The sequence below is a fragment of the Primulina eburnea genome, chromosome 2, assembly GCF_022965805.1.
Source record: "Primulina eburnea isolate SZY01 chromosome 2, ASM2296580v1, whole genome shotgun sequence".
Taxonomy (NCBI): Eukaryota; Viridiplantae; Streptophyta; class Magnoliopsida; order Lamiales; family Gesneriaceae; genus Primulina; species Primulina eburnea.
Window position 1 is genome coordinate 46,017,509 of NC_133102.1, and position 12,265 is coordinate 46,029,773.

Sequence of the window (12,265 nt, forward strand, 5' to 3'; positions counted from 1 at the left end):
TAAAAATTAATATTTTTTTCATTGATGACCCAAATAAGAGACCCGTCTCACAAAATACGACCCGTGAGACCGTCTCACACAAGTTTTTATCTAATCTTTGTTTACATTTGATATGATTAAAAATCTTTTATCTTGGGCAAAAACTTGTGTGAGACGGTCTCACGGGTTATATTTGTGAGACGGATATCTTATTTGGGTAATCCATGAAAAATTATTACTTTTTATGCTAAAAGTATTACTTTTATTGTGAATATGGGTAGGGTTGACCCGTCTCACGGATTAAGATCCGTGAAACGGTCTCACATGAGACCCACTCTTTATCTTGTATGCAATCAAAATTAAAATAAAATAATTTAGGTCATTGTAGGATTCGTTTACTTTCTGGATAACTCTGAGCAGAGATAATTTATCAGCTTTTAAAATAATTGAATATGATGTAAAGTGATTGTAGATAAATAATAATATATTTAGTTTAATTGATTAAGATTGTGATTCTTTTAATATGGTAGAAAGGAAGACAAGACATGATACATTATGAGTTTTTCATTTTCTTTCCGTTTATACAGACCACATATCGTTTAACTTTACTGAAATTAAAGACTAAAAATCATGCACAAATACGATTATTATCGAGTCTTTTGAGTTTAAAAACTTTTTAAATTCGTTAAATAATGAATTAATTGTGATTAATAGTCATCTGAAACCTAAATATATGTAAATGTTATCTATATTGAAATCACATTCAAATGCCTATATCTACAATGATGTAGTAGTCATTAAATATATTTTCTTCAAAAATATAATTTATCATTCTTATAGAACAACAAGACTCAATTACATAAAAACTGCTGGCCCAGTTAGTTAAGACTTAAGAGTGAAGGTCCGATTTCATTTTCTTGATTTTTGTTCAAACTTCCCAATTAGTTTTTGCCCTACGTCCAGTACATTCGGCCCCAAGGAAGGAATTGTGTAAAAATTATTAGTTGAAAATTGAAATCTTGACAACTAAATTATCATATAACTAAAGAAACATTACAACACAAAATTATCAACTCAAGAACTTTATTGAAAACAAAGAACATAATAATTATTTCCACGTTCATCCCTATGATATAAACTTGCCAGTCACCCCACTATTGTTTTATTAGATCGTTGAAGCATCTATATATATGGAGCCCTATGACTTTTAACTGACATTAGCAGTGGACGCGAAGCGTGGATCTTCAGCAGGGTGAATTTTCTTGTTTTTACCACTCTTATTAGTGTCATCAAAAGCCACCCTTTCACCATCCGCAATGTTTCTTGATTCTCCCAATCTTTCTGATCTTTCCTGATCCATTTTCTTCTTCAACCTCTCCTTCTGTTGCTTCTTCTGCACGAGGACGTGCCCGTAGCTGGCTCCTATGGAAGACATGATGATGTTACGATATAGAGGGATTAAGTTGAAATGTGTTATTCTGTTATGGTTGGCTGTGGCTGGGGGATTTGGATGAATTTATAGTCAGGGTTTGTTGCCTTTTTTCTGTTCAAGCTAGCAGATAAATATTCTTGTTGGGGCCATGCATGTGAATGATTTCAGCGGTGATATCTGCGGGAGGTTTCATCTGTTATTGATTTCTGGAAGAACTGTGTGGATGATGTGCCGTTTTATCCTTATACTTTTCCAAGTCCCATTCCTCATTGTAGGGAATCGGTAATTTTAGATCAAATGAGTAATGGAATGTATATAACAGTACTGTCCGAGCTACAGCCCGTCTGGCCTGCTTTAAGTTATATTCTTTTTGCATGATTGGACTTTTTGAACTGATGTACTGTAGATAAGCAAAAACTAGTGTGAGACGGTATCACGGGTCGTATTTTGTGAAACAGATCTTTTATTTGGATCATCCATGAAAAAGTATTACTTATTATGCTTAAATTATTATTTTTTATTGTGAATATCGGTAGGGTTGACTCGTCTCACATATAAAAATTCATGAAACTGTCTCACAAAAGACCTACTCGTGTTGATATTGTTGTGGCTCACGAACCCCGAGTTGTTGCCATATTTGATTGAAGTATTGGACTTCTTTTAGTGGTCTCAATTCAGACTAGTCGGGTTGATGTAAGAGTATTTCAAAAAAACAATCGACCTAAACTCGAAACAACTTGACAACTCTAAACTTGAACCCAAACCAACCCGACAACCGATTTGATTTTATCATTATTATTTTATTATTTAATAAAGTAATAATCGAAAGGAACATCGGATTAACCAACAATATATACTAGCAGACTCGAACTGAGAGAGTCATGAATGGGGATCATGATGATACATATAGATACATACAGTTGGTCCAATGATTCTATAATGCATGAATGCTAAAATTGTAGGAGCTCTTCATTAATACTCGTGAGTCATTCTAGGATATATGTGTAGTGTTTATAGCGAATATATATATTAGCCTTAGCCCTCTTGGTCCAATGGTATGTACTTGTTGGTCTCACGTGCAGAATTTGAGATAGTAAAACTCGAAAATAAAGAATAAACTGGACACCGAGATTTACGTGGAAAACCCCTAAAAATTATTAGGGTAAAAATCACGGGCAAGATGAAAAAATTTCCACTATAATATTTTACTGGTGTACAACTCACTCACTGTGTTTCCAAAGAGAACACAAACTCTCTTAATACAGGAGAACAAACACCTATCAAATATTATAGAACACACTCAAATATGTGTATACTGATAGAGGAACTCAGAATGTGATGAATGAAATGATCGAATTGTGCCTCTATTTATAATCAAAATTTTGAGTGTGAAACCACGTGCATTTATTAATTTCGTATGCAATTTTGTTTCTTCAGCAAAAGGCAGTCCACCCCGACATGCATTTAATGTAATGTTCATGCCGACATGTACCTAGTGTCCAATGTGGGACAAAGTTCTCGAGCAGAGATGATATAAAAACATCATCTCCGAATACAAAATAAAATGTTTCTTATGAGACGATCTACAGTTAAAGTTAAAAATATTTACTCATCTCATTGGAAAGATATGTGGATCGTCACATGAGATATCTACTCTTTTAGATTTGTAGACGAGGATTTTACATTGTCTTTACTCGAGAACTTTAATATTTTTAACATAAAAAATTAATATTTTTTCACGAATAAGATAAGATTAGAGATCTTATTTATAAACAAAATTTACTTTTTGTACTAAAAATATTAAAATTCTAGTAAGTTGGAGATCTATATCATAAAATTGACATGTAACACCGTCTCACATAAATTTCTTTTGTGAATATGAAATATATATGATAATCGAGGAGATTTCATTAATTAATTCTTAAATATATCAAACTTGATTATACGAAGCCCAATGCCAATTTCTTTTCATGCTTCAAACACAATGAAAAACCATATGTTGGTCATTACAAATTCAGCATGAGTTTCCTCTTGTTTTCTAGTGAGCCATAATGTCGTCACTTTCTCTGTGGATCCTCCTTGCCCGTGTACCCAACTCAAAATGTACATAAAATTATAAAAGTTATATATATATATAAATTATATTTTCTCATTGATAACTCAAATAAGAAATCCGTCTCACAAATTCGACCTGTGAGACCGTCTCACACAAGTTTTTGTCACATATATATATAATTATAGAAAATATATTCTATTCTTGTTGAATACTCTTTTGATAAGTGAGTAACCCATCCTTCTACTTGCGAGAAGATATGCGCATTTTGGGATCTTTAAATTGCCTCAATTTACATGTGTCCTTTGTCATATTAAATGATTAATCCTGCTTGTCGATCTTTCTTTTCTTTTTTCTTTCAACTCTTCAATTGTTTTCCAACGTTTTAGTAATCTATTTTACGCATGTAATATTTCCTAAGACAAATTTGTATATTTTTCAATTAAGATTTGTTATTTATTTAAACACAGAGCATTGAATATCATGTCATTTGCCAAAATAAATATTTAATATGTCACTTAATGATTGGAATTGAAAATTTTGAAATATTACTGTCATGTTCCGAGAATCTATCATTGTCGTTGCCTATCGATATATCATCAAATGGTGTTGTTTAGTGGAGGGAAGATGTGATAAAATTAAGAATATGTTCCATTCAGACAAATACCTATCAAGCATTTTGTTATGGTGTGTATATATATTTATATGTCCCTCTCTTATTACATATATATGTAGAATTGAAACACTTATCAGAATAAATCCCATGTCAAAAAAATGGAGAAGCAGGAAATTTGTAATTGGAATTTTATATTTGGGTGCAAACAATTTTAATAAAATTTTCTAATGAATAAAATATCGTTCTAATAAGCAAGTAAAATTTCATAACCATTCCTAATTTTTTTAATAAATCAAACTAATTAAAATTTGTACAAGCAAACAATACGTACAACATAACATTAGTATTTATTATGTGCAAAAACTTGTGTGAGACGGTCTCACGAATCATATTTGTGAGACGAATATCTTATTTGGGTCATCAATGAAAATGTATTATTTTTTATGCTAAGAGTATTATTTTTTATTGTGAATATGAGTAGGGTTAACCCGTCTCACATATTAGGATCAGTGAGACGGTCTCACATTAGACTCACTCTTTATTATGTACGATAGATTCTCTAGATAAAATGATAACTCGATGCCCCAATACCTTATAAGATCAATTCCGTACTAAGAAAAATATAGGTGATGTTTGGTAGTTATACGATTGTTTTCGATAAAAAAATCGAGAGCTTTTATTGAATAATAATTTGATGTATGTCTGATTTTGTTTTTGTTTAACTAAAATATATTTGAAATGGCAATAGCAACTTAAGGTTTATTATTGAAATGGAGAGGTTATGGATCTAATACCATATGTACCACATGTTTATTTTGTGTGTATGTGTATGTATCAACCTTTTTTGTGCAAAAATTCCGTCAAACAATTCGTTAACATAAAGTCCATTTTAATTCTTTTACACATGAATTAAGTTCAAGTAGTATTACTTATAATATAGCTGCCAGCCAACCTGTCATCACAAATGAACATCGTGATGAAGACGCTACATTTTGTGCACATCAAGGCAAAAACGAATAATAGCGTATGACACCACTATGGAAATTCGAAGCGCGCGCGCGCACACACACACACACACACATATATATATATATATATATATATATATATATATATATATATATATATATATATATATATATATATATTTATTTATTTAAAATTCTTGTCAACTACGGGAACCATATAGTTATAAAAAGATTTTAATTTTACTTAGATGGATTTTTCGGGTTGTAGATTGTTTGGGACAGAGTATTGGTGCAAGTCAAAACTATTTTTAAAAACAACTTGCCGATCTCTTCGAGTTACGGTCATGCAATTAAAATCGAGATGGAGATGGTATAATCAATCGGGAAATAATTCAGCACAAATTAGTTTTCATTTGAATGCTCTCTGCTAAACTGTACAACTCTCTGTTTTCTTAATTTTATTATTGATAGTAATATGCAGGTATTTGAGGTTTTTTTTTTTTTGGAACAAATATGTGATTTGTTTTAAATTAATTATATCATGGTATCTGATATATTTAAACATCATAATTTAAATAAATATAATCATTATTATATAATATGTATTTTTAAAAATAAAAAATTTCGAAAACTTCACAGGAGGGTAGAATTTTCCAGTGTCTTTTTTTCTTCCTCAATTCCCAAGGTTTACTTAATGACACACGTTAAAGGCCAGTTAAAATCACATCTAAGTTAATTTTTTATATGTCCATATGCCGACCTTCTTCTTTTTTTAATTTAATAGGCCGTCCATTGAATTTTAATCAAAATCTTTATGCTCAAGTATTTTTAAATGAAAAAGAGAATGGCTGATGGATAACAAGCAAAAGTTAATCAAATCTAAATGTTAAAAGTTGCATATATAAGTACAATCAGCAATGTTCAACTCGTTTAAATAAGGATTGATGGACACATGTATTAATTCTTTTTTGTAGAAAAAATCACTTTTTTATTATACCCACGTGTATTTGTCAAGTGCAAATCAAGAAAAAGACATCTACCATCGATTGAATGGTTTTGCAAGTAAGGTTAAAGAAAGATGTGAAAATCCAAATGAGATATCTAACATTTATCAAACGGGCTTGGAAAGTAAAAAGAAAATTAAATATCTCCCGTAGGTTGGTTTCCAATTGCACTTTAACCCAAATGAATATCAGGGATCACTTCCCATAAACCAGTCTTTAGACATGATTCAAACGAAAACATAAATCCTAAATTCACCTCCCCAAAGCACGGACTTTTTCTAGGTTATCTTTTTATTGTTGTTATATATTAATTCACTTCTTCCTCTTCTTAGGTGGTTGGAGGTCTTCCTCTTCGTCGTCTTCATCTTCCTCCTCGTCCTCTTTGTCATCTTCTTCCTCAACGACCCCTTCCTCGTCGCCACCATCTTCCGCATCTTCATCATCATCTTCATCATCGTCGTCATCATTGTCATCATCATCATCGTCCTCGTCGGGATCCCCTCCATCCTCCGGTTCGTCGTCGTCGTCGTCGTCATCACCATTCTCCTGAGCTCCGCCGGTTGATCCTCCTTCACGACCCTTTGTGGGTCCGCTTTTGTTGCCGTTAGGGTTAGGATTTCTTTCATCAACATCATCCTCATCGTCATCCTCGTCACCTTCACCATCTTCTTCTTCATCAGTGTCATTATCACCAGCATCAGCTACCTCATCTGGAAGGATAGAGCCACGATGGTCTCCTCTAATCTTAGGTTGGTTATTCAATAGCTTTATGCATTCCTTAAATTTAGAAAACAAACCGGAAGAACACAAAGTTATAAGAGTTTTAACTTTTGCTCAGAAGTATCACAACATCGAGTCAATTTTTCAGAGAACAAAATAGTATTATAATGATTACATGTGTAGAATGGCTTAATATTTAAGACAATTATCATAATGTGGCAGATGTCAAACATAAGTTACCATGTGAAAAGAACTCTTTGATAGACTTGAAAAGGTCATCCCACTTGCACCTTTCCATTTATTATTTTCAATAATAAACATATGATAAAATAAAATATTACAGATTCCACAATTAACATATTTGTGCATTGAAAACAGGAACTTAAACTAAGCTAAATGAACAACTAAATCATGAGGTTAGGATACCATGAAACAAGTTATCACTATCACGCACAAGATTGGTTATCTTATAAAGAATCAAGTTGGCTCACAATTTTTTAAAATCTATTCAGTTATTATCATTTTCATATTTGAAACTATAAACTCTAGCCAAGCTCGAATATATCCAAATATATCTTCGAGCCAAATTCAAACTAAAAAATTATTTCCTCACATCACTCATAACATTTTATAAATATATATTAAAAATCATCCAAGATCATAAGATTGAGCCAAACGAAGTCCAAACAAATCGAGTTCGAACTTAAGTCAGCCTTAAGCACAAAATGATTTCTCTTTAAAGTTTCGAGCAAAGTTCTATTAGAGATTAGTTGAGCTTCAATGTCAAAAAATAAATAATATTCACATGATTTAGTTGGTTCACACCCTACAAAAGATAACCGGGACAAAAAAGGAATGGGCCCAAAACGACAAAAAAGGAATGGGCCCAAAACGCGTTATTGAAAAAATTCAAATAATTTGAGTTGGGCCCGTCCTACTAATTCAGGCCTAAGACATTGAACAATTCATGAAACATATGTTCAATATTATTTAATATAATTATACATTTACTTCCAGCTAATCTTTTACAAAATTATTATTATAATATTATTGGCATATAAGAATCTTGGTTTGGAATATTCTAAAGGTTTATATCATGGCCAGTTGATACTATCGTATAGCTGCGAAAAGAAACTTTAGTTAAAGGCGGATCGAAGAAATAAAACCGAATAAAAAAGACTGTAACTAAATCGATCAGCTCTCGATTGAACCGGCTATTTCGAATAACTCAAGTATATTTAATCAAGTTCGTGTTAAATATTTTACATAATTGCTGTATTATAGAAAATAAATAAATAAATTACATGTCCTAGGGTGAAAAAACAGATTGGAAAAATGAATTTATAGAATAATATAGATATGAATATTTAAAAAAAAATTACCATTAAAGTATCTAAATCTCGAAACCCCTCCGTATAAAAAAAACAAAAGAAAATTAAAAGTTTATGCTCTTTTCTGACAGATTTGACAAGAAAATTCGAATAACAACAATAAAAAAACAAATATTTGGACGAATTTTTAGTGAGGGAAAAAAATGCGCAAAATCAAAATTTCAGCTTAAACAGGGGCGACACGATTTTTTTTATAAAAAAAATATTCTAGGGAGAAAGAAATAGTTAATAAATAAAATAAGACAAAATGAAGTGAGATCTGGTACCTGACTAAGGCCTAAAAGCTGAGCCTTGACCAGGGCTGAAACTAGCAAAGCAACCAACCACGCTTCACCACCGGCGCACAATAGTACGCTCTGCTTAACCATAGTTATCTCGGGCACTGTACCACAGTTAATCTTCTCCATAACTAAAACCGCAACAAAAACCACCTACGAAATACTGACCGTTAGATCTGCCAAGATTAGCCACCAGATCAATGTATTAATTAAAGAAAAAATATATATTATTATGAAAATAATGATTAAAAATAGGTAATCGGAGAAGAAGACAGAGTACCACTTTCTAATGATAAAATTTTAGTGGAAAGCAAGAGTTGGTTGATTTCGTGAACGAGGAAAACCTCGCGTCAGTAAAATAACTGCGAAAACTTTAAATCGAGTAAAATTATTTCATAGAAGAAATTTGACCGACGCAGCTGAAATTTTGAGAAATCGTGACAAATTATACAAAGATCTGAGTGTATCGAGATGAAATTAAAGTAAATATCCAAATACTATTAGTTAAATTCAGGGTTTACGGAGAAGACTTACCCGGAGTGCGCAGATCTGAGGTTTGGTTGAGGAGATCTAAGGGTTTAGGAAACTAAAAGGCGGAGAAGCAGAGATTAGAGGCAACTTTCATTGTGGACCGTCCGATCAAGCAGAGAAAACTACAGAGAGGAAGATGTAAATATATTGTTGTATCTGCAGGAAAGAAGCTCGGTGGCGTGGTGATTCTGGGTGAGCTGACCGTAATCTCCTCAGAGGGGAATCGGGCAGTTCGGGCAGCGTTAAAAACAAGCGAGATGGGAAAATATCCGGGAGTTAAAAGCTGCCCGTTGATTAGGTGTGGATTAGGGGTGCATAAGTTTGTTTTATTTATCAATTATTATTTTCAGCAATTTACGCTTGAACATTTTTAAATAAGAAGACCGACTTCTTTTTTTTTAATAACAAAAATATAATATACTACTAAATTTCGGTGTTGACTAATGTACCTAATTTTTTTTTAAAAAAAGAATAGTCATAAAATAAGTGAACTTAGATCAAAATAATGGTCATTTGCGTCTGGATTAAAATATTTAATCATGAATTTAAATTTATATTTTAAATTTCACTTGTATAATGTTTTTAAAAGGAAATGTTTCAAATTCATTCTTTTGAGATACATATAAGCTATTGCAGGGTTTTTTTAAAAATAAATCAATAAACAATATAAATAATTAAACATTTTATAACCAAAAATTAAAAACCAAAAACTTCACAGATCTATTATAAAAGACAAAAACTTATATGAGACGGTCTCACGGGTCGTATTTGTGAGACAGATCTTTTATTTGGGTCACCCATGAAAAAGTATTACTTTTTATACTAAGAGTATTACTTTTTATTATGAATATAGGTGTGAGGACCCAGGCTCTAACTCATTTCTTTGGGATTAAATGGATCCTTATTATAAAAAGTGGGTCAAATTTTTGCTTTTAACATTGTATCAAATGTTAATAAAACTAAGCACAATAGATACTTCTACTTTATTTCATCAAATGTACATACAAGTCTTGTTATTATACATTCGTACAAACTAATGTTTAGAACAAACTACTATCTACCAATAATACAAACTAGTAAAACCACTAGTCCTCTGCTGCGCTCGAAGTCACCACTGCTATCACGATCTCATCTCTGTCTCGACCCAGATCCTGCCCCACCTGTTGTTATGCACACATACAGACATAACAACAGCCGGAAACTCCGGTGAGAACAAATCCCAGTATATACATGTATACATGCATAAATCAATCTAAAACATGAAACATGCTATTATGAATGAGATCCATATAAACATGCAATGCGAATCAAACCATGTCTGGACTCGACTCGACTCGACTATAACTCTAGGGATCCCGGTGTGAATAAGACGATCTATCACCTACCCTCCCAATCGGGGTGACTGTACGTCTTATTCCTAGACTTCGGCCCGATCTGTATCCACATCTACAATAGGAGACTGATCTTCCCCTAAGCTGTGATATCACCGAACGTCTAGAAGTTTGACTGTTCTGTCAAGACTCGATATCTTAAATGCAATGAATAATAATCTGTAAACAAAGCATAATCATCTCAAAAGATTTGAATACAAGTCTATAAACAAATTACAATCATATTATCTAGTATGTGATTTTGGTTGGGAAACTCAAATGGGATCTCATTTGAGTTGTATCTCCCCAAACAAAACATGCATTATACCTTTCTTGTTAAGCCGTTATTGATGTCGAGGTCTCGAAGACGAATCTTACCGATGTCAATCTGAAATGGCAATGTAAAGATACACTCTATCAAGACATAACTCAAGGCAAGTCTTATACCATTCATAATTCAATCTCAATACAATTCAGTAGTGTAATGGCATGATTTCTTGATACCAATCTCTCAATAATAGTTAGTGAATTATCCACCACTCATCACATCAATCACAAAGTCATAATCTCCCCAAAATCTGCATTATTTCAACTCATACCATCTGAAATTTCATAACAATCACGTATGGCATCATTTTCTCGATCCGTTTACGTTACTACAATGTCTATTATCCCCAGAATATATAATTACAAGCATATCAGCATTTCCCAACATCAATATCTTAATTCATGCAGGAATATAAAGAAACTTACATCCTTTTGAAGCTAGTGATGAGAGGAATCCAAATCTTAACTCGGAATATAATTCGGATGGCTAAATCTTGAGAAATCTAAATTCAAAGTGAAAGAACTTGAAGCTATTCCAAGGAGCTCTCGGTTCTGACTTTTGCTGGAATGAAGAAATGAAGACTCAGCTCAAAGTCTATATATATATATATGTGCCATGTGTCAACTCAAGAAGAGATGGTGGATTTCTCGCATGCAGCACCGCGGGTGCGGTCACTCTTGCACCGCGGGTGCGGTCTTGTTCTTACCGCGGGTGCGGTCACACCACTGCGGGTGCGGTCTTCTCGCACCGCGGGTGCGGTTTTGTTTCGAATAAAATTTGCCAACTTTCTGTCAATGCACCGCGGGTGCGGTCTGGGTTGCACCGCGGGTGCGGTGTGGCTTCGGCCTTTCTTGCAAAAATCCACAATTGGGTCACCCATGAAAAAGTATTACTTTTTATACTAAGAGTATTACTTTTTATTATGAATATAGGTAGGATTGGCCCGTCTCATAGATTATGATCTGTGAGACGGTCTCACATGAGACCCATTCATTATAAAAAATACACCGCTCCTCATTAGGAAAATGGGTTTGAAACGCGCTGTACAGTTATTCTTTAAGGGTGTGTTTGGTTGAGTGGATTAAATAAGGATAGATTAATAGTCCAATATTTATCGTTAAAATTTTAAGTTGTTTTAATAATCATTTTGACCCGGTTTAAGATTCAAGTTTTATTAATCAAATAGTTATCCATAAAATTGGATCTTAAACTGAGTCAAAATGATTATTAAAACATCTTAAAATTTTAACGATATATATTTGACTATTAATCTATCCTTATTTAATCCACTCAACCAAACACACCCTAAAGGTTTTGGTTTTTCAATATTTTGTTATGGTAAAAAAAATAAAATTATTTTATTATTTTTAAAAAAAAATCCCTTATTGCGTTACAAATATAATATATTTCAAATGCACAAAATCATTAAAAATTCAAATTTTTGAAATATTTTTCCGGTTCAGATCACCCAGACCAAAAAGAAAGTTTTCCATTTTGAGCATAATTATAATATTTTGTTTCTTTTAAAATTCATGAAACTAGTGGGCAAAAGCACAAGTACCATAACATGTCATATGTATTTTTATGATAAAATC

General features: G+C 32.5%; 1 protein-coding gene across 4 annotated transcripts; it reads right to left on the bottom strand.

Moving 5' to 3' along the window:
* Nucleotides 1-6,177: 6,177 nt before the first annotated feature.
* LOC140823712 (uncharacterized) lies at nt 6,178-9,220 on the bottom strand. 4 transcript variants are annotated; one of them, XM_073185177.1, is made up of 3 exons: nt 8,976-9,220; nt 8,430-8,594; nt 6,178-6,829 (listed from the first exon to the last, which is right to left on the bottom strand). In XM_073185177.1, the coding sequence occupies exons 2-3, from the start codon at nt 8,568-8,570 to the stop codon at nt 6,365-6,367; spliced, it is 606 nt and encodes a 201-aa protein (XP_073041278.1). In that variant the 5' UTR covers nt 8,571-8,594; nt 8,976-9,220; the 3' UTR covers nt 6,178-6,364. The 4 variants fall into 4 exon arrangements, with proteins under 4 accessions (XP_073041278.1, XP_073041279.1, XP_073041280.1 ...); XM_073185178.1 differs by having other exon boundaries at nt 8,430-8,617; nt 8,976-9,187; XM_073185179.1 differs by having other exon boundaries at nt 8,430-8,604; nt 8,976-9,143.
* Nucleotides 9,221-12,265: the final 3,045 nt, after the last annotated feature.